This window comes from Nannospalax galili, unplaced genomic scaffold (assembly GCF_000622305.1).
Source record: "Nannospalax galili isolate Female #2095 unplaced genomic scaffold, S.galili_v1.0 scaffold389, whole genome shotgun sequence".
NCBI lineage: Eukaryota > Metazoa > Chordata > Mammalia > Rodentia > Spalacidae > Nannospalax > Nannospalax galili.
This window is the reverse complement of record NW_008360310.1, coordinates 3,142,269-3,164,366: the sequence shown is the minus strand read 5'-3', so window position 1 is coordinate 3,164,366 and position 22,098 is coordinate 3,142,269. Positions and strand designations below refer to the sequence as shown.

At 49.2% G+C, this 22,098-nt stretch overlaps 1 protein-coding gene across 10 annotated transcripts in view; it reads right to left on the bottom strand.

Annotated features, from left to right (window-relative positions):
- The window catches only part of Dctn1 (dynactin subunit 1), a 39,430-nt gene that overhangs the window by 2,698 nt on the left and 14,634 nt on the right, over nucleotides 1–22,098 (bottom strand). Inside the window, exons 1-29 of one of the 10 annotated variants that reach the window (XM_008824764.2) lie at nucleotides 18,857–19,196; nucleotides 16,419–16,664; nucleotides 16,084–16,162; nucleotides 15,888–15,922; nucleotides 15,204–15,224; nucleotides 12,690–12,707; nucleotides 11,338–11,358; nucleotides 9,228–9,419; nucleotides 8,699–8,896; nucleotides 8,348–8,552; nucleotides 8,196–8,274; nucleotides 7,935–8,094; nucleotides 7,722–7,826; nucleotides 7,366–7,557; nucleotides 7,168–7,284; nucleotides 6,824–6,976; nucleotides 5,646–5,806; nucleotides 5,369–5,537; nucleotides 4,429–4,497; nucleotides 4,191–4,253; nucleotides 3,934–4,083; nucleotides 3,608–3,769; nucleotides 3,394–3,525; nucleotides 3,032–3,157; nucleotides 2,696–2,838; nucleotides 2,300–2,466; nucleotides 800–814; nucleotides 475–608; nucleotides 189–381 (exon numbers count right to left, since the gene is read on the bottom strand). In XM_008824764.2, the coding sequence (XP_008822986.1) occupies nucleotides 189–381; nucleotides 475–608; nucleotides 800–814; nucleotides 2,300–2,466; nucleotides 2,696–2,838; nucleotides 3,032–3,157; nucleotides 3,394–3,525; nucleotides 3,608–3,769; nucleotides 3,934–4,083; nucleotides 4,191–4,253; nucleotides 4,429–4,497; nucleotides 5,369–5,537; nucleotides 5,646–5,806; nucleotides 6,824–6,976; nucleotides 7,168–7,284; nucleotides 7,366–7,557; nucleotides 7,722–7,826; nucleotides 7,935–8,094; nucleotides 8,196–8,274; nucleotides 8,348–8,552; nucleotides 8,699–8,896; nucleotides 9,228–9,419; nucleotides 11,338–11,358; nucleotides 12,690–12,707; nucleotides 15,204–15,224; nucleotides 15,888–15,922; nucleotides 16,084–16,162; nucleotides 16,419–16,664; nucleotides 18,857–18,889 (3,538 nt within the window). In that variant the 5' untranslated portion in view covers nucleotides 18,890–19,196. Of the gene's footprint in view, nucleotides 1–188; nucleotides 382–474; nucleotides 609–799; nucleotides 815–2,299; nucleotides 2,467–2,695; nucleotides 2,839–3,031; nucleotides 3,158–3,393; nucleotides 3,526–3,607; nucleotides 3,770–3,933; nucleotides 4,084–4,190; nucleotides 4,254–4,428; nucleotides 4,498–5,368; nucleotides 5,538–5,645; nucleotides 5,807–6,823; nucleotides 6,977–7,167; nucleotides 7,285–7,365; nucleotides 7,558–7,721; nucleotides 7,827–7,934; nucleotides 8,095–8,195; nucleotides 8,275–8,347; nucleotides 8,553–8,698; nucleotides 8,897–9,227; nucleotides 9,420–11,337; nucleotides 11,359–12,689; nucleotides 12,720–15,203; nucleotides 15,225–15,887; nucleotides 15,923–16,083; nucleotides 16,163–16,418; nucleotides 16,665–18,856; nucleotides 19,197–22,098 lie in introns of those variants that run through there. The other 9 variants (XM_008824767.3, XM_029559422.1, XM_008824765.3 and 6 more) reach the window with 9 other exon arrangements.

The window sequence follows — 22,098 nt, the reverse complement described above, 5'->3', positions numbered from 1 at the left end:
TATTCGGTATCTGTCACCACTGCTGCATCTATAAATTTGGGGTTTTTTCCAAAAAAAAAAGGGGGGGGGGGGGGGGGGGGGGGGGGGAAGAATGAGCCTCGACAGTACAGGGACAGCTTGAGCTGAGGCTAAATCCCTGTGGTAAGGGTAGGGGTGAGTCTGTCATCTCAGGACAGGAAAATACACACCTGGGCTAGTACGAGTGATATCCACTACATGGGTGTGTGTGCTCAGCTGATTTAACGTCTCTAGCAGTTGGCTGGTCTTGCGATACAGTGCCCCAGCCACTAGCTCATCACCAGGGCCCTCATGGGGTGGAAGGGAAAGCTTTGCAACATGCAGAGGAGGCAGGGCTGCCAAGGACGCCTTCATCTGGGCTCCCTGTGGGGATGAAACAGAGGCAGTGATAAGAAGTACTAGATGGCCTCTGCCATGTGCCAAGCTCCAGCCCCATCCTCCCCATGAGTACTTTACCTTGAGGATGCTGTTCTCATGCTGGAGCTGAGAGATGTGCAGCCTCATAGCAGAGATCTGCTGAAGCAGCAGTGGAGAGTCCTTCACCAGCCCTGGGCCTGGCAAGGAGCCTGGAGCTTGCCCAGGAGTGCCCCCTGTGGATACCACACCAAATGTCCTCAGCCCAGGTTGCAGAGGGTTGAAAACTGGGTCTCATTCCTGCTCTTCGCCTTTCTTCATTCCCTCCCACCTCCACATCTGGAGGCTCCTGAGGGTGAAGCCTCACCCTGGTTCCCCAGCCCCAGTTCCCAGGAGCCCTGGTCAACCAGCCAGGGTGGGTCTCTACCTCGCTGCTGTTCTTCTGTGCTCGGGATAGCCCATAAGGGAGCAGGAAAAGAGGAGAGAGGAGTTAGATAATGTGAGGCAAAGGGACAAAGCAGAGGAACCCTGAACATGACCTACAAGAAACCCCCTTTTCTGATCACCAGATTTCCTCTCTAAGACCCTGCCTCAGCCTTTGCCTTTGGGGTGAGAGCAGACATGTGTGAGAAAGCAAGAGCAGGTGAGGCCATGAATCAGGGTGCACTGTGTGAGAAGAGTGGCAAAGTGAGTGGAATGCAAGAAGCCCTTGGGTGTGAGGCTATTCCTGACTCCTGCTTCATCTCCAAGTAGTGTGTAGGGAATGCTCCAAAGGCCCTGAGCCTCAGTCCCCTCAGTGTTCAACAGCAGCAGAGCTTAGGGTAAAGATGCAAGCACACTCCCATGCACCTCAGGTTTTCCCCTAGATTGAGGCAAAAGACCCTCGTTTTTGATGAGATGTTTCATTAATTCAGAATAAGAATTGGCTTAAAGAGTTTGTACTAAAACAATACAAGGTAGGCCAAGCATGGTAGCCCACATCTTTAATCCCAGCACTTGAGAGGCAGAGGCAGACAGATCTTGTGAGATTAAGGGCAACCTGGCCTCCAGCTGGGGCTACAGGGAGACCAAAAAAAAAAAACAAAAAAGCCCAAACAAACCCTTCAACAAAAACAAAACACACAATAGAAGGTGGTACTTCTAAAGACTCCCTCTCAAAGAACATGGAGCTGTCTGTGCCATGAGATTATAATGTCACAAAGGTATTTGGCCACTTCCCCAAATCAGGATGTATCCGTGACCAACTTTAATGAGAAAAAGACCCTAGGTGAGGTGAGCAGTAGGTAGATGCCAGAGCCCTGGTAGTCTAATTCTGGGGCTAGGAGATTGTCCGGGGTGAAAGGAGTAAATACAAAACTGAAAGGGAAACAAACAAACCAAGGCAACAAGAACCAAGATGGCAGCAGTCCCTTCCTTACCCAGGAAACTGGGCCTGGAAACCAGAAAAACTCCAAGTTGGGAGCCCTGTCCACACTAAGAGGCTAGGTCAAGGTCAGAACATGAGCAAAACTGGGAGAATTCTGCCATGGCAGAGATAGGATGAAGTCATGGAACGTCACAGGGAAATGCAGGGGTTAAGCTGAGGGACCATCAAACGCTGACTTGACAAGTGTGGGCCCAGCCTGTCACAGGTTGACAAGTCTCTGGGATATAAGGTTGAGATAGAAAGGCCAGCCTGCAGGTCCAGAAGGGACATTTACTAGAGTCCATCTGTAGTCATTCTTCTGAAACTCTCTGACCACTTTAATAGCACTCTGCTCAGCGGGACTCAGGGAAAATGAAAACTGGGTGAAAGCAGGCAGAGTGACACAGGGTAAGTACATTTTTGCTGAACATCTGGGGTGAAGGGATCTGAAGTCAAACTGAAGCCAAGAAGGAAGTCAGTCTCTTCTGGGCCAGTACCACCTACCTAGTCCACTATACTCACCACCAGTAATGCCAGAGACCAGGGTAGCAATGCCTGAGGGAGGGGGCCCCCGGAGCCCCTCAATTGTACGCTTGGACTGGCTATTCAGCCGCTGCTTTAACTCTGCCTTCTCTGCCTCCAGTTGGTCGATGTCAGCCTGGAGTGCATCCATTGTCTCCTCAAAGTCTCTGTGAAAGAGAACCTGGGCTCAGGCAGTGTCCCTCCCCACAACTCCAACTAATTCTTCAGTCCTGACAGGCAGCCCCAGCTAAGGTTGTGGGGATGCAGTGGGAAGAAGGTGGGAAGGAAAAATGGGGGCAGGAATCAAACCACATGAGAAGAGGAGTCAGTAGGGATAGAAAGTCACAGACAAGAGAGTGGTTTGGAGGATGCAGGGCCCCAGGGATGGTGCCTGACTTCTCCTTTTTCCGCAGCAGGGCCTGGGTCTCTTCCAGCCGAGTCTGAACCTTTTCAATGCGCTCATCTGCGTCCTTGGCAGCACTGTCCAGCTTCTTCTCCAGGAGACTCAGTCGCACATTGGCCTCACTCAGCTCCTCTCCCTGAACAAAGCAGAGCTTCTAGTTCCCCAACATCCTCCCCACAAGCCCCAGGAAACCTGGGTTAGGCCATGAGATGGAAAGGCCATGACACCCTAATTTCAGGCCCCACTTCTTCCTTCAACCCCAAGCCATCTCTGTCCCCACTCCTGGCACTTGCTGCTACCCTGATCCCACAGTTTGTCCCAGCCATCACCTTAATCTTGAGTGACTTCTTCAACTCCTTAATAACTGTCTCTCGATCTTCAAGCTTCAAACCCAGACCTTCAGCATCTGTGATCTCCGCACGCAGGGCTGCAGCCCGCAGTTCAACAGGGGGAGGCTAAAGATAGGGTGAGTTAGAGGTGCAGACAGGGAAAGGAGATCACCAGTGCCCTCCTTTCAGAGATCCAGTCATAGGGGAAATCTTATCTTCTCGGCAGGATATGTTCTCCATATGCTTCCTCCAGCTTCCTCTCCCTCCCGTAACTGGCTGCAGCTCTATAAATCCCACTCCTCTAAGTCATTGAACCCTGAAGGCCACTGGACCGTCCCCCCTCACCAGAAGCCCCCAACCACCTTGCTTGGGGGCCGCTCTGCATCGTACTCCCCCTCCTGCATGGCTGTGGCCAGCTTGTTCATGGTACTTATCAAGATGGTGCATGACTGGCGCAGACACTCATAGGGGCTGCTGGAAGGGCTCCCATAGATCTGCAAGAGCCAAGGCAGGAATGAAAGACCTACACTGGCTACTGCCTCCCCCAAGTCCCTCTGCCCAGAGTTCTAGGCCAACCTGCTCGCTCGCTTTGAAAGCCAGCTCCTCCAGTGCAGCCACAGGCAGGCCCTCATTCTCTGCCAGTGGGGCAACAAGCTGGGCGGCGGCAGCTGCCACCTCCTGTAGCACAGCCACCACCCATGTCAAGTGCTTCCTGCAGTCTAGGAGTGTGTCGGATACCTGTGTGAGAAGCCAGAGTCAAGCGCACAGCCTTGACTATGTCCAGCATCATAGCTCCTAGCTTCCCCAAACGTTTTCAGTGCTCTGACCAGATTCAGATCTAATGTGCTAGGCCCCTCCTGCTTCTAACTTAGCTTCCTTCCCTCACAATCTCAGCCCTAAACCTGTGGTCCAAAGGCCAGTGCTGCTGGGATCCCAGGAGCATCTGTCCCTGGCATTCGCCTTCGGATCTTCTTGCAGAACTGGCGGATGTCACTGCATGATGTTTCTAGGTCTCGGAGCAGAAGGGCAATATCCGTAGCCTCCTGCCCACCCTACATTGAAAACAGCAAATGGATGAGGAGCCAGATCAGCATTAGGGCTGGAGTGAGAAGGTAGAGACTAAGAAAGAAGAATCACTCAAATCTAGATGTGTCCTCACCTGCAAGAAGGCACGCAGCCGCCCCACTTCCACACTCATACAGTCCAGAGCACTCTGGGTGAACTGTAAGGACAGAAACATGTGGTCTTAGCCTCCAACATGAGCTCTTTTGCTCCATCATCATCTCTAAGAATTCCCCACCTTCTGATGACTGGGTCCTCTGCCTTCCTTGACCTTCTGATCTGATTTCCTTCCCTCTGGTCCCTACAGCAAGCTTAATCACTGATCTAGAAACTACCTTAATGTGGTCAGCCAGTTGCATGGTAGAATCCTCTGGTTGTTCAGAAAGGTGGATGCTGTACAGATGCTGAGGAGGAAGGACAAGGAAACAGATATCCTTTAGCCTGTGGAAGGGCAAGGGGAGTCCCTCAAACTAGCATTTGTGCCCTAGTTGCTGTAGTCTCCCGCAAGACAAGCTTTTCCAAAACCCCCAGACAAATTACATCATAAGTCAAGCTTATGTAAGAACAAACTGGAATCAAGTGTGATGGCATAGGCCTGTAATTCCAGCACTTGGGAGGCTAAAACAAGAGGATTGGGAGTTCAAGGCCAGGCCAAATTGTGCTACAGGAAGACTGTCTTTAAAAAAAAAAAAAAGTCCAGAAAGATGGCTCAGTGGGTTAAGACACTTACTGTCAAGACTGACAACTTCAGTTCAACCCCAGAACTCACATGGTAGAAGGAGTAACCCAACTCCCTCATGTCAGCTTTTGACCTCCACACAAGCACTGTGGTACATATACATACATATTATATACATACACACAAAATAATAATAAATCAGGTATGATGGTACAGACCTATTATCCCAGAACTTGGGAGATGGAGGCAGGATTATCAGGAGTTCAAAAACATCCTTGGCTACATAGTAAGTCTGAGGCCAGCCTGGGCTATGAGACTATGCCTCAAAAAACAAAATAAGCTGGGCCTCTTCAGCAGGAGGGTCTCTGTGAGTTCAAGGCCAGCCTGGTCTACATAGTTCCAGGACAGCTGGGGCTACAGGGAGACCCTGTCTCAAAAAGACCAAAAAACAAAACAAAACAACAATAACAACAAAAAAGAGAAAATTGGGCCTCAAGCAGCCAGCCTGGGACATAGAGTCCTGCATACAATTGCCAACAACTCCCACTAGGTAGAAGGCTCCCTCCTCCTTTTCCAAGCCTGAATTCTTGCCCAACCTGGTAGTACTTGATGGCCTTGGTGAGGGGCTCCACGTTGACCGTCTCATCCAGCTGATCCTTGTGCAACAGCTCAATGAGAAAATCTAAGGAGCGCTCGTGAGCACTTATCTCGGGGTAGAGGCTGCCCACCTTCTTATACACATCCACATTGCACTGAGAGAGGGCGCTAAAGACCAGAGAAGGGCTCTGTGAGGCTAAAGTCTTCAAGGCAATCTCAGTTCCAGCTAATTCTGGACCTGTGACCCTGGGAGAGGAAAGGAAAGGTGTCTCTTACTGCTCATAGCGGTGTAGCGTGGCCTGCAGCAGACTCAGTGAGTATACCAGCCCAGCAGCAAAGCTCAGTTGCTCCCCAGCAGCACCTCGCAGTCCGGGCCGCTCGGAACAGTTTTCACTTAGTTCAAACTTCTCCTGGGCCTGTTTCCGAATCAGTTCTGCCTATAGGAAGAAGACCAGGGTCCTGGGACTCAAAGCAAAGGATAGAGAGAACACAGATACAAGAACATATGACACAGCTTAACACTATGTGGGGGAGCATGGGTACTCATGGGAGAAAAAGCAGAAATAGCTCTTAGATGAGCCAGAGTCTCACCTGGGAACAGAGTAATGCTGGGAGGAGCTTGTAAGGTCTTAGGACACAGGGATGAAAGGGCTGTGGGACAACTGTGCTGATCTTGCTAGCTCGCCACCTAGATGCTATCCTGCTATAATTTATCTCCCTAGCTAACTCCTAGCCAACATCTGGCTCTCAATTTAAATATTACTCCTTCAGAAACCTCTGCCCTCATCTAAACCAGATCTCCAACTGCCTCAAAAGGAGGTTACTGCTCCTTGAACAGTTTGTAGTGTGGTCCTTTCTTATGCCTGGGGGTAACTGTTTTCAGAACTGCCATGCATACATTAACATATGGATGTTCAAGTGTCTTATTTAAAATGCATAGCATTTGAGTTGGACATGGTGGCATACAGCTTTAATTCCAGCACTTGGGAGGCAGAGGAAGGTGGATCTTTGTGAGTTTGAGGCCAGCTGGGACTACAGGGAGACCCTGTCTCAAAAAGACCCCTGTGAAAAAAAATGCACAGCATTTGCATATAGCCTACGTACATCCTCCCATACACATTAAACCATCTCTAGATTATTTGTAACACCCAATACAATGCAAGTACGAGTGGTATGGCTGTTGTATTGTTTAGGAAATAACAAAACTGTCCAAATGCAAAGTTTTTCTTCCAAATATTTTTGATCTGCAGTTGGTGAAATCCAGATGCAGAACCCACAGATATGCAGGCTGACTATATGAATTCACTGTGATTTTGCTGATTGGGTACACCTCTACTACCTCATAAACGCTTGTGGGCACAGACAGTGGATGCTGCCTTCTGTCTACATTCTAAATGCCTGGATCACAGCAGGTTAAATAGGTTTTTACTGCATATGTGACTGATTGGCCATACCTTGCAATTGAGACGAGGCATGAGCAGCAGCACCAAGACACAGTCATGATCTCCACCTGGACGAAGGAAGCTGTCGGGCATGAAGGCTGTCAGTAGGGACATGTGCCGGTTGGCCTGGGCCACCTCCATCTGTCTCAACTCCATCTCAATTGCCTGTGAGGGAAACAGGCAAGAGGATGCTCAGCCAGGAAGAAAAACTACAGAAACACCACCCTTACTTCAGAGGGCCCCTTGTTCCTAAGCTAAGCCCAGGTCAAGATTCATCCACACCACCACAAAATGTACCTAAGTACCTGAGCTAGTCTTTCCAACACCCCTGACTTTAGGTCATTCACTTTCCTGACCTTAGCATGAGCCTTAGTCTCAGCAAACTTGATTTTGAAGTCAAAGGTCTCTGGAGGGGGCTGCTGCTGTCTCTCCACAGATGCTTCCTGCTGGTTTGTCAGTTCCCGATTCATATCCTGGGAGCAAGAGATAGTGAGGCACAGTCATGAGGGAGCCCTGGAGGGATCATGAGCAGAGAGCAGGGGCTAAGTAGACACCTGTAGGTGTGCAGTTAACTGGCGGTACTTCTTGATGGTTTGCTGATAGTCTGCAACTGTCTCCTGGGCTGCCTCCACACGCTTCTGGGCCTCCCGCACACGGGCACCTGCCATGTCCAGTTGCTCCCGCAGCTCTAGTTCCGTCTCACGTGCATTCTCCTGCAGCTCATCATTCATCTCATTCATTGCTTCCTGGATGCCACAAAGTTGGGGGAGAACACAGGCAGCAGGGTCAGGATGGTCCCCTTATCATACCCCCTGCTCAAAGGTCAAGAGTCTGAGGTCAGTATTTCTCAGAAGATCCTTTCCAAATACTCTCCATCAGAGTCAGAAGCCAGGATCTGCTCTTCTCTTACCAAATCCCCCACAGTCTCCCTCAACTCCCGCACTTTTTCTTCTAGATTCAGGTTCCTATCAGTCAGCATCTCCACCATCTCCTCAGCACCCAAAGCAGCATCCACCTGTATTAAAGGAAAAGGACAAGGAGAAATGTTGCTGAAAGGGGCCTAGAAAGAAAAGATGGCAATACGAAAGTCAGTACTAGCATTCTGGGTGAGGACTCCCCTGACCTGCTCCTTGAGCTCATCAATGGTGCTCTCTGCCTGGCTCAGTTCCTCCTGCAAGCGCTCACGCTGTTGCCTCACAACTTCCAGCTCCTGGTTCTTCTTTTCCATGAGCTTCTGGAGCTTCACGTGTTCTTGCTTCTCTGAGGAAGAAAGATCTCGCATCCTGTAGGGAAGTGGGGAAGAGAGAAGGCAGCGAGCATGTGTCAGTCACCAGGCCAAAGCAGGTAAGGGAGCACTGGGGTCACACAGTGAGGAGCAGCCTACCTCACCAGGGCATCCTTTAAGCGGGCATTCTGCTCCTCAAGCTGCTTGAGCTGGTAACTTGAGGCAGCCCCATCTGAGCCTGGGGAAGATCAGCAACACATTCAGACTGGCCCTACTCCTCTTCTTGGCCCCCACTTCTTCTGGGCCCTTACCTTTCTCTTCAATCTCAGCTTTTAAGATCTCTAAGTCTGTGGTAAGCTCATCTACACGTTCCTTCAAGGCCTCCACCTCTTGCTGCAGAGACTCAGCACGCTCTTCGGCCATCTCTTTGTCTAGAGTGGCCATCTCAATAGCATCAGCCGTGTCCGCCATCTCCTCCATGTAACGCTCCTTTGCCTCCAGCGCCTCCTTGGCTTCCTGGTGGGTGGTTGTGGGTGGAGCAGCAACAGAAAGAGTTCCACACTACCCTTTCTCTCGGGGGAGTCAAGACTCCAGCCTAGTTCTCAGTTCACCTCCTCGGGTCCCTTCACCTCCCAAGTCACCAGCTTCATCCTGAGGCCTACCTTCCGTGCCTCTTTGAGGCGCCGCTGCAGGTCTGCCTGCTGCTCCTGCATTTTGCTCTTCCATTCCTGCACCTGCTCCAGCTGGATCTTGTGTTTCTCCAGCTCTTTCAGCTTTGCCTTGTCTTCTGACCGTTTCAGCCGCAGGGTCTCCAGTTTCTCCTCTAGGTCCCGTACCTGGGCTCTCAGTCCTTCCTCCTCCTGCCAGGGAGAGGCCCCGTGGTTTGTGCATAGCCCACCCCCAACCCACCAAGAGCGAGCTTGAGCAAAGACAAGAATTATATAAATATCTCCTGGTCTGAGAGCAAGTGGCATACAAACATCTGAAAGGAAACCGTAGCACAGTACATATGGAAAAAGTGTGAAAGGAGGACAGATAAGGATAATCCAGCTAATAGCGAGCTAGTCACATGCCATGGCCCTACACTTTCTGTTTCAAGTTCTAGGTCTTCCTCAACCCTAAGAAATTTCTAGCACCCAGCCAGGGGTCACAGGTGTCTTGATTCTACTTTACTCCAACTGTAGTCCTTACCTTAGAAGGAGAAGGAAGTGGGGGTGCTGCTCCAGGGGAGGTGAGAGCCGGTGTGGGGATGATGGGGGCTGCCAGTGGAGTCTGAGCTGGGGTGCTGGGCTCACTGCTGCTCAGTTCACCTGCTGATGCTGAGCCAGAGGGGCCCAGGGAGCTACTGGCTCCAGCCACTCCAGTACTGGCTGGGCGAGTAGGCTAATCAGAAGACAAAGGTAGGCCAGAAAAACAACAGAAGATGGGGGATATGAAAGAAGAGACAGAGAAGGGAAAAGACAGAGAAACAGTATACGAAAGCACAATAAAACCAAAGATGTAGAGGGAAGGGAGAGGAAGGGGGAAATGACATTTGGAAAGTAACACAAAGGACAGAGAAAAAGGGAGGAAAGGATGGGGGGAGACATAAGATTACAAGGCTCCTCCCTTGGCCCTGACCCCACATTCCTCCCAGCTCTGGCACTACCTTCAGAGCAAAATCTTACTTTCCAGAACCCTGTTCTGTGATCATCCAGTAATTTCTTAGTATTCCCATTCCCATTCTTATTCTGGGTCTGTACTCAACTCCCCCAGAGAGAAAAGTGCCTCAATGTCAGCCCCACAGAGAAAGAACAGATTAGAGTTTGTTCTCAATTTTCATGTTCCCACAGAGGGCTGGGCCAAAAGTGGGATGTCAGGCTCGTCCCCTTGGTAAGCCTTCCTTAGTCTTTGGAGTCAAAGTGAATCATGTTCCTTTGGTCTACATCTAGATCCTCAAGGCCACAGAGCCAAGTTAAAGCTGTAACTAGACTTTCCCTTGTAACAAGGTAAGTACAGCCAACACCCCTGTACTTACTACCTCAAGACAAAGGAGCTCTAATAAGGTAACACTATCCAGGCCCCTAAGACTGGGGTGGGGCAGGTCAGGGAGCTGACCAGCTGCCAAGAGGCCCCAATTAAACCTCAAAGTTCTCCTGGTGAGCACACATGTGGGACTCACATACTACCCACAGACACCCCCACCTCAAGGTTTTCAGACACACTCACTCCCTCATCTGGACATTGTACTCTGCCAAATTCTTCTTTTAATCTTGCCCTTCAAAGATGGTCAAAACCACCTTTCTTAAGAAAGCCTGACTTGATTAGCCACAATCCCTATTTCTCTTCTACACTCAAGCTACTGGTCAAGACGGCCTCTTAAGACTGGAAGTTGGGGGTGCAGGGTGGAAAGATGGCTCAGTGGTTAAGAGCACTGGCTGCTCTTCAGAGGACCCAAGTTCAGTTCCCAGAACCCACATGGCAAATAACAACTGTCCTTAATGCCAGTTCCAGGGGAATCCATCTCCCTCTTCTGGCCTCTATGGACACTGCTTGCACAGGTACAAGGTACACATATATATGCAGGCAAAACACTCATAAGTGTAAAATAAAAATAAATCAGAGCTGGGAGACGGCTCAGTGGTTAAGAGCACTGGCTGCTCTTGCAGAGTACCAAGGTTCAGTTCCCAGCACCCACATAACAGCTAACAACCATTTATAACTCTAGTTCCAGGGGATCGATTGCTCTTATCCGGCCTCCACGAGCATTACACATATATAGTGCACTTACATGCATCCAGGCAAAACAGTTCTATACATAAAATAAAAATAAATCCAAAAAATTTAAAATAAAAAAAATTTTTAAGTAAAAAAATTAATTAAAAAAAACATTAAAAAAAGATTGGAAGTTGGGGCTGGAGAGATGGCTCAGCAGTTAAGAGCACTTGCTATTCTTGCAGAGGACTGGGGTTCAGTTCCCAGGACCCACATGGTAACTCACAACTGCTTGAAACTCTAGTTCCAGAGGATCTGATGCCCTCTTCTGGCCTCTGAGGGCACCAGGCACATAATATGTCCAAAAATGCAGGCAGACACTCATACACATAAAATAAAAATAAATCTTAAAAAAAAAAAAAAAAAAAAAGAATTGGAAGTCATTTTCCCAGGAGGGTCTGATCAGCAGCCTCAAGCCCTTCTTCTCCTTCAAAAAGAATCCTTGGTGTGGTATGCTGTGACTTGCTAGCATGCAGCCCACATGCATGCACATGCCGGAAATCTGTATATACTAGGGAGTGGCTTACAGAGACCTGCTTGTTCTCACCTTGGGCCGTCGAGTTGTAGTCTGGACAGGCAACAGGAGCCAGAAGAGTAGTAGTCAGGAAAGGAAGAGTAGTGGCAGGAAGACAGAGAGCAAAGGGACAGCAATGAGAGCAGAACAGCACGAGCACTGGCCGCACTTATCCACCACCCCATCCCCTCCTGTCTTAGGGAATCACAACTCCTGTCCCAGGTCCCTGCTCCCACTTTTACCCAACCCTTGCAGGCCTCACCCCTTCAGATACCCTGCAAATCCCAGAGTTCCCTTTTCCTAGGCTGAGGCTGAGCCACAGAGACCAAACGCAGCACCTGACAAGGTCTTTAGAGACCAATCTTTCTGTGAACAGACTCTCCCACTCCTGCCCAGAGGCCCCACCCAGCCACCGCTCTCAAAGACTGCCAGGTCAACCTCTTCCTTCAAGTGCTCAACTCTAGAGAGGACTCCCTAGGACCCTGCCCCATGACAGAAGTGACACACACTCAGAAATGGGAAATCAGATCCCTAAGACAGAACAGGCTGCTTCCCTCCTCCCCTTCCCTCAGGCCCAGATCCTGCAGGAGTCCCCATCCCTAGGGCAGAAGGCTCAGGTGTCAGGACTATGAATACTGCATTAGCAAAAGCCCAGAGCTCAGCAAAGTGACCCTTCCCAGATGGAGGAAGGAGGTGGGGGTGGGCAAGAGCACAGAGAAACCACTGCCTTAAACCAAACCCAGGAGGCCTTTGAGTACTACAAAGTGGGGAAGGGGCAATTAGCTCCAACTCCCAGAGTATGCTTGCTGCCTGTATCTCATGGCTCTACCAAAGACAAGATTCAGCTTTAACCCTGTTGTTAGGAGACACTAAGCCCAAGGAGAAATCTCAACTCCTCTATCTAGGACTCATCTACCATAGCTGTGGGTCAAAAACTTTTCTAGGGTCCCCATCCTACCCTGGTAGACTCCCTGACACAAACTCTGAGGCAGGATGCTGGAAGAACAAGGAGGAGCCACTCCAGCAAAAGCTGGATGAGGCAAGTAGGCCTGCTTCAAGCACCAACACACCTGGGCCTGCTGACTCGGATTTGACCCCAGGAATCCTCCCAAGTCTGTCTGCAGTAGAGGCTGCCTGCAGCTCAAGCCTATAAGGCCACTAGGCACAAGGCCTAGAACAGACTCAGAGCTGAAAGCAGACAGGCATATATGCCCAGGGGTGGAGCACAGTAGTGACACACACCTCTCTCTGCCCCCCTGCATCCTCCTCCCCCAGTCAGGTAGACTGATGAAGTCAATTCCCACCCCCGCCAACCCCCACCCCAGCAGCCTGCTGCCACCATCGCCCTGGCAACCCAGCAGCAGGACCAGAGCAAGCAAGAGTACCTTTCGGGCTGTCGGTGCCTGTCTCATCATTGCAGAAAACCAAAGAAAGCAAGAAGAGGAGGGATAGAGTACAGACAAACATAGGGAAGGACAGACGAAGGGAGGGAGGGGAAGAGACCGAACAGAGGGAAAGGCGGCGGAGACAGGAGATTAGTGCATCAAATCCCAACAATGCAGCCTGGGCTTCCTGGCCTGGAAGCTTCCCAGCCTAAAAGGCTGCTGTTCTGACCCAGAAGCCCCGGCAGATGCGTGGCAGAACGGCCAGCTCCAACAGGCTCTAGCAGGCTCCAGCAGGCTCCGCAGCCCTGCCTAGTCCAGTCGCGAGCTTAGGCTGATGGCAGCCTCGGTGGCCGCAGCACCAGCTCCACCTGACGTCATGCACCCACCCTCCTCTGCTCCATGGGGGTGGAGCTACCAGTCCTTGGTCACCTAGCAACCACCCAGAGCCTAGTGGCTCCACCTCCTTCTCATGACTGGACAAAGTCCTGCGCAGAGCCCGCCCTTCTTCCACCCCAAAAAACAGATTCTGGGTCTACCCTCCCCACACCCTCACCCTCTCCCAAGAGCTTACTCCAAAAAACTGGGTCGGGGGACATTGCAGAAATGGCACCTATGGAGTCAGAGAATCCGTGAGCAGGGACACTGGGCCTGCCTGCTCCATCAACCTCTCTCATTACATCCTGCTACCCTGACAAACCCCATCGCGTTCACTTCTCTAGCAACACTCTTATGTCTCTCTCATCAGGAATGCACGGTCAGGGAACCACTCCAGCACCTAGCTTCAGCTCTGAGCACATAGTGATTAAGAAACCCTGGGGGGCTGGACATGTTGGTGCAGGCCTTTGATCCCAGCACTTGGGAGGCAGATCTCCATGAGGTGGATCTCCATGAGGCCAGCCTGGTCTTCACAGTGAGTTCCAGGCCAGCTGGCACTACAGGGAGACCCTGTCTCAAAGATAAAAACAAACAAACAAAAAACCCTGGGGGAATATTCGCCAGGGCAGTAGCAATTTTAATGCTGTTAGGCTCTTCTCCTGGTGGTCACCCAACTATAGAGGTTAAAGCTTGTGCCTAAAGGGCTTTCTTAAAAGGACAGGTATTTTGCAGAGGCATCTTTTCTTTTCTGCCTCCCTCATTTTTGCTGTGGACCTAGCTCCCTGTTCTATGTGGGGGTGACAGGAGGAGCTCTGGCTAAGTGATCTATTTAATGATCCACTGGGGTGCAAGACTGGAGGCAGCAGGAGACACACTCCTGCTAACATTCTATAGCATGAACAATCAAGGCTGGGCCCTGATACATTTCATCAGGACACAGACAGTGCTCAGGTCCCTACTAGGGTCATGTCAGCCTGCAGTCAGAACTCCTTTACCATAGATCTCACACTGCAGTTTCATGTTCTTCGCTATTTGGAGGTCTGAAGTCAAATCAGAGCCCCAACCACAAGGCAGTAATCAAGGGATGAAGCCAAGTTGCTACAGGTCTGGAATGGGTTCAACACTCTTTAAAGCATCATTTGCCTTACAGTCCCATTCCCACCTGGAGCCAGGATCCAAGCTCCAAGTCTCAAAAAAGTAGCAGCATGTGGTCTCTACCATAGTAAGGCTTCAAAGTAAAGACCCAATGCCCACCAAAGTTGAAAAGATGTTTTCTTCTGCCTTCCCTCTGCCCCAGTCTGGCAGCTCCCCATGCAACATGAAGGCCTATGACAAGCTGGTGACAAGGAAATCACAGTATTGCACACATGGCTCAGGCAGGCACATGCAGGTCAGAAGCAACTTGGGCAGAGGCCCATGGCAGGGGTTGGTGTGAGGAAGTGGTCATGGCAGCAATTTAAGTACTTAAAAGCCTATGGAGAAAAGCTGGATATTGTGATACAACAAGAGGCTGAGGCAGGAGGACTGCCACACGTTTCAGGCCAGCCTGGTCTACATAATGCGTTCTAGACTAGCCTGAGCACAGAGTGAAACTGTTTAAAAAGACCAAACAAGAAGTCTGTGGAAGGGAGGGGTGGCATAATTAAGCCCCTTTGAAGGAAAGGTCAGCCTGAGGCACATAATAGATGAAGGAGGCATCAAAAAGCCAGTAGGCACCATGCGGTAGGCATTGATGGCAGCAGAAGGCAGGCACACAGAGCTCTGACTTGAGCATCCACCTCCTTGCCATTCTACCTGGTACTTTCCACAGCCGCCTTCCTCCAATCTGGCCTACTACTCCCAAGCCCGGCCAAATGAGAATTCACTGTAAGCCTGTTGCTGTGATTTGCCATTAAGCATCTGGAGTCTCTAACTGGGGGATCTGAAGCAGGGAGAAACTGACTAATGAGCATTGCTTGGGCCTGGTCCCCAAACCTGATGTCCTTGTTCCCCTCAAAGGTACTCTGGAAATCAAACTGCCATTTCCTCTGGCCATTCCAGCCCCAAGGTTACACACACTTGCATGCAACAGCAGAGAGCATGCAGGACAGCAGGTGGGGCTCATGGCCCCCACCCAGGCACAAACAGTAAACACACCACCTTCTTAGACTTCAGTCCCCGCTGCATAAGGAGTAGGAAAGGGCAGAGTAAGAGAACAAACGTTATATTGTGAGGGTTGGCCAGACATCCTGCACGAAGGCATTAATGGCAATTCAGGCGAACATAGGCAAGGGGTAAGGGGAGGCGGGTCAAGGAAGTGTCAAGCCCTAGACAACATGAGCTCAAGAGATCAGCTTCTATGGTCCACATAAGCTGGAGATTCACCTCCCAATACTCTGTAGAGGAGAGGCAGAGGGAGCCAGAATGGGCCCTCTGTATATAGCCTATAACAGGCAGCAAAGGGCCTGGCTCCCCGCCATCACTTGTGAACAGGAAAACTCCTTCTTCTATCTTCCACCTTATTCTGCCCTAAACCCTTTAGGTCTTAGCATCCTTGGGTCCCAGAAAGTAGTAAGTTAGCTAGACTACTGGTGTTAGACCTATTCTTCTTATCTCCCTCAGCTCAATCCCATTTGACTCCAAACGTCTGGGACCTAACAGTTTTTCCTTAACACCTTTACTCTAGCCCTAATAGCAACTTATACCTAGAAAGCTTCCTTTTCAGGGAGGTTGAGGGAGACTACAAATCTGACTCAGTTCAGACTCATCTACTGCTTCTGTCAGCCTAGTTCTGGGGACCCCCACTCTCCTTGTGCTATTCTCTCCCATCCTCAAACCACTCACCAGTTTGCTGGTCTTTGCAGCTGCATCAGCTCCCTCTGTAGAAAGCAAACACAAACAAAGTACATTTATACAGAGGGACAGGAGAAAAAGGAAATATGGTGGTGATGAACAAAATTTCAGATCCACTACAACACTGTTACAGGGACATGCAAGGGACCTTTGATGTGAAGATACAACTTCAGTGGGTGGCTATTACCTCTCTTGAGAACCTTTGAAGCAGAAGAATCAGGTGTCTCTGGGGAAGTAGTATCTGCTCCATCTTCAAATACCTGGATCTAAAGCCACAGAATAGATTCGATATAGTCAGATCAAGAATGGCTACAATATGGGTCCCTCCCCAGTTCCCAAGCAAGATAGAGTACAGGTGACATCCCTTAGGCTAGATCTTCCTATCCTTCCAAGCACAGCCTTGTGCCCCACCCAGAAAAAAGGAGTGCATGGGACATTAGCTGCATGGGCAACAGCTATGTGTACACACACACACACACACACACACACACACACACACACACACAGAGTATGGTGAGTTACCTGGGATTGGCGCACAAAGATGCCATGTCCTTCATCACACGTGAAATACTTCCTGCCTTGAACAGTGCCATCATTCTTGCCCTTTGCTTCATCCAGGATAACGCCTACCCATTTGCCAGTGGCAAAAAGAGTGGCTCCAACATAGGCTACAGTGCCTCGGTGGCCCTTTCCAATCACCTCTACCCGGGAGCCTACCCGTAGAGGCCGGGTGCTTGCCTCCGCACTCATCCTGCTGCCACTTGGCGTCTGAAAGAGACATATGCAAACATACAATTAGATAGGCCTCAGTCAAGAGTGGCATAGCAGTGCCTTTAAAATGCCCTAGACAGGACTCTGGACTGAAAAAATACCAGATGTTCTCTCCTTAATCTCCATCCTCAGAGTGAGATGAACTCACAGATTCCTCTTTGAAAAATGTTGATGTGTCTAAGACTTCTTCAAAGCAAGGTGTGGTGGCTCACATCTAGAATCCCAGCACTCAGGAGGCTGACAGGCAGGAGGATCATCATGAAACTGAGGCCAATGTAGGCTACATATAGTAATGGCCAACCTGAGCTAAATAATGAGGCCTTGTCTTAAGAAATCTTTAAAAAGCTGGTTTTGGTAGCTCATACCTGTAATTCCAGAATTTGGGCAGCTGAGATGGGAGGATTACCATGAGTCTGAGGGCAGTCTAGGCTCCAGATTGAGTTCTAGGTGAGGCTGGCCTACACTGAGACTCTGTCTCAAAAAGACAAAAACAAATAAGCAACAACAACAAAAACTACTTTTAAAAAGATATACTCCAGAATTCTCTAGAATCTACTAGAATTTTTAAGAACTTCTATTTCAATTGTATAACAAATAAGAACTCACAGGCCTGCGAATGTCACCACATGGCTACTTTCTCAGAAGCACTGCCCTCAAGGAGAGCAATTAAGCACAAGCAAACTGAGTTCAGACCAGGCTCCCACAGGCCTTCCCAGGACCTAGAGCTGAGAAGACTGGGCTTCAGTGGGTGACCCTTCAGAATCTTTTCCTCTCCACTGTCATCAGTCTTCCTTGGGATTCAAAGGGCTTTCCTCCAATTTCTTCATTCTCCCATTTTCTTCTTCCTCCTCTTCTTTTGGTTTTTGTTGTTACTGGTTTTTGAGACAGAATCTCAGTATGTACCCTAGGCTGGCCTAGAACTTGCAATCCTCTTTCTTAGCCTCCTGAGTCCTAAGATTACAGGCATATACCAGTACACCCTGCTAAGCCTCTCCCTTTCAGAAGCATATAACTGCACCTCTTTCTAGGCCCTCAAGTTACCACCACTCCTTGATGTGACTCCCATCACTGCATTTACATGTGCACCATGACCACAACCCATTCAACATCCAACTCCCTTTTCCTGGCCTTGTCCTATTCTGTCTACCCTCAAGCTCTAGAGACTCTTCCCTCACGCTATGTTGTCATAAAAAGAAAAACACAGACCAAGTAAACTAAGTACCTCGGATTTGCCCCTTACTCTGTCCTCAGACTCTGCTCAGTGGTTCAACTGAGCAGGAAAAGAAAAACACTGTCCTTGGAAAGCACCTAGATTCTGACATATCTGTGATGACAGGACACATGAAATTGGGTCCCAAATCAGACCTCAATCTAGATGAAAATCACACCTGAGCCATTTTTAGCTATAGCAGCTCCATGAACTAGAGACCTCACAGCAAACAAATGAGGCAAGAAAATGTGACACCATGGTCCTAAAGACTCATGGGGGTCCTTTCTGATATTCATGGGGGGTACTTCTGGCACTCCCTACACACACATAGTTGGCTTCAGAAAGGAGCCCCACCAGAGCCAGGGCATAGTCAACACACTTCCCAGCCTGTCATTCCCTAATTCCCTTTCCCAAAAGAGCTCATCCCATAAGGTAAGGACACAGCTCCTAGGGACTTCGAGACCCCAGACAGGGTAGATCTCAAAGGTCTGACAATAAAGGAAACTGCCAGTGACATCAAACCTGGACCCAAACTCAAAAAAGACCCTCCCACACCTCCCAACACGCCTCTCAGAACCAGGTGGCTGTAACAGTGGGTGCAGATCCAATCTCAGATAGAAGAGAGAGCAAAGGATAAACAAAGCAACTGGAAAGAAGGGCCTCCCTGTACAGTCCTTCTGACCCATAGGCCATATTCTGAGTCCCTGAGATAGTCAGGATCCCTCAGAAACCCCCAGTCTTAGGGCCAGTTGGAGTCAGAGGTCAAATCTGGCTGGTCCCAGATACAGCCCAAATCTGAGAAGGGAAACCTGTCTAGCCTTCTAGCATCAGGCTCTGAAGACTCTTTAGAATCCCAGTGTATGAGTACCCGACCTGAGGGCCAGCCTATCTCCCCAGCCCCCACACCAGTGATGTCCACAAGGCACCCAGGCCTGCTCCAGGAGCCCTCCCAGAACCACCCCACATTGGGGTTACTTACCCTGTTGTACACGTGCCTCTTGCTCTGGGCCATGTTGCTCACTCAGCCTCTACCCCCCTCCCCCAAGCTGGTCAAAGACAGAAAGAAAAGGCAGAACCCTAGGCAGGAGGGGTCAGGGTGCCAGGCCCTCATGGATGAACTCGGAAGCCTGCAGGCAGGGCCCTCCCCCGCCCATGGACCTCACTTGGTGGTCTACCGGGGTAGGGATGGGGGCAGTGATGGGGTGAGTCCCCTGTACTGCCCAAGGATTCCTGAACCCAGAGACACTGAATCCTGCTTGCCAGCTGATGAGTCTCACTCTGCGCTAGTGCTGCTTTAGACTTGTCAGGAACCGTGCTAGCCTCTGGGTCCTAGTGCTCCCCTGCTTCACCTGGGCCTGACAAGAGGGGCAGGGACCAAAGGATGGGCTCACCCACACATTCTCAGCACTCAAGTCTGGAGTTGGCAACAGCCCTGACCATCCTTCCTTGCCTGTGTTCCCTCACCATCACTGCCACCTCTACCCTCAGGATGTGAGGCCTCAGAAGGTCCCCAAGCATCAAGTGCTACTTCAAAATGATCAGCTGCTTACAGTCTTCACATAGACACCCCTTTCTGTTGCTTTTCTGTGCCCCCCTCCCCAAACTCTGAATAAACAGCAGAGGTGCAGGAATGGAGGCACCTTTACACAGAGGAAGGGAATGGAGTATCCCAGCTCCCCATCCTTACACTGGCAAAGGTTGCCAGTCACCCTTTCTCTCTTCTGCTTGTTGTAACTGGTCAGGCTCTGATCTCTAAGATATCAGATTCAACTGGATTATTAAAGGCAGTGTTCAAAAGCAAAGAGCTTCATTTTCCCCCTGGGGCCCAAGACCCAATCTACCTCTATCCCTTGTTATTTTAGCCTTGTCTCCTAATATCCTAGACCCAACAAGCTGATTTTTCGTATTTCTATACTTCACAAAATCCTTAATTATACTAGACTATAATTTAAAAACAAATGCTTTTAATGTAATACATCCTAGTGAGGTCTCCATATATAACTTCATTCATTTACCCATCTGTTAAGGGCTAGGAACCAACAGACTAGGGTCCTTACACCTTAAGCAGTCACCAGAGTTGGCCTGGGGTTCAGCTTCTGGCTCCCCTCGTTGTGTACTATGGAGCTAGCCTAAACTGCAACTTCCCCCACTCTACTCTCTAGCCTAACAGCAGAATGATAGCCACAAAACATTATCTAAAGAGGGAATGAATAAGAAAAAAAAAATATAATGGCATATATGGATGAAAATGTCACAATGAAACCCATCACTTTGTATGCTAACTTAAAATTTAATTTAAAAATTTCTCTTTATGTTCATTTCTGTCCAGAACCCCCAGAAACCATTTCTCTGCTTCCCTGAAAAATCTCCAGGTTGCCCCTTCTTTCGTTTTTCACCACTGCATAGATGGACAGAGCTATGCAGGCCCCTGCAGTCTGTACTGAACTCATTCAGAATGTTTACAGTCTGCAGAACACCTTTATAAACATCATTTTAGGGCTGGGGAAATGGGTAAAGAACTTGTTGTACAAACATGAGGACCTGAGTTCAAATCCCCAGAACCCACATAAAAGGTGGTTGTGGCAACACACATCTACAATTCCAGTGCTCCTAGGCAAGACAGGAGGCAGAGAGGAGAATTCCAGAATCTTGGGGAGCCACGTAGCCTGGTACACACAGCAGTGAACAAGAGACCTGCCTCATACAATGTATTTGGTGAGGACCCATACCTGAGATTTTCTTGTCTTCCATATGTATGCCTTGGCATGAACATGCACAAATACATATACAAATACACACAAAGATTTAAGTTTTTTTAATTTAAAAAACATTATTTTAGGGGCTGGATAGATGGCTCAGCAGTTAAGAGCACTGGTTGCTCTTACAGAGGACCCAGGCTTAGTTCCAAGCACCTACACAGTGGCTAACAGTCTATAACTCCAGTTTGCACATGGTGCACTCACAAGTCGGCACAACATTTATACACACAAAATAAAAATAAATTTTAAAACACCAAGCATGGTCATGTGTGCCTTAAGCCCAGTCCTCGGGAGGTAGAGGCAGGTGGATCTTTGTGAAATCAAGGCCACCCTGGTTCATATCCAGGGTGACTTCCAGGTGGGGTGTGACTGGGGAGACCCTGTCAAAAAAAATCAACAAAATAAAATAAAATAAAAATAAATTCTAAAAAGCCAAACATCATTTTAGTTGGTAGTGGCAGTACACACTGATAATCCTAGTACTTAAGAGGTAGGTACAGGAGGATTAGAAATTGAAGGTCATCCTTGGTTACAAAGTGAGTTTGACACCAACCTGGGATACATGGGACCCTATATCCAACAAAATATTTTTTTTAGCTGGGTGTGGTAGTGCATGCCTTTAATCCCAGCACTTGGAAGGCAGAGGCAGGTGGATCTCTGTGAGTTCGAGGCCAGCCTGGTCTACATAGTGAGTTCCATGGCAGCTGGGGCTACAAGGAGACCCTGACTCAAAAAGACCAAAAATAAAAAAATAAAAAATTTTTTTTCTTTGTGTGTATGTACATACAAGCATGTGGTGTGCTTGTATGTATGTGTTCACATGTGTAGGAGCAAGTGTGTGCATGCACATGTGTGCGCTTGTGGAGACCAGAGGTTAATGTCAGGGGTTTCCTTTTATCTCTCTCCACCTTTCATATTGAAACAAGATTTCTCACTTAAACTCACTATTTAGGCTAGTCTAGCTAGTCAGCTTGCTCTCTAGATCCAGTCTCTGCCTCCTGAATGCTAGAATAACTGACGGACCACCCCCTCCCCATATCCGGGCAGTATTTACATGGGTTCTGGAGATCTGAATTCCAGACCTCATGCAGGAAGTACCTTTATTTGCTGAGCCATCTCCCTAGCCCTAAAGTCATTATTTTATAGTAATATGGTTAAGAATAGAAGTTCTAAGGCTGGAGAGAAGGCTCAGTGGTTAAAAGCACTGACAGCTCTTACAGAGGACTCAAGTTAGATTCCCAGCACCCACATGGCAGCTAACAACCATCCGTAGCTCCAGTTCCAGGGGAATTGGATGCCTTCTTCTGACCTCTGTGGGCATCACACAACGTGAGTGTAGTGCAGGCAATACACTCATACACATAAAATGAAATAAAAAAATTATTTATTATTTTTATTTTATGTGTATGAGTGTATTGCCTGCATGTATGTGAGTGCACTTGTGCCGTGCAATGCCGCAGAG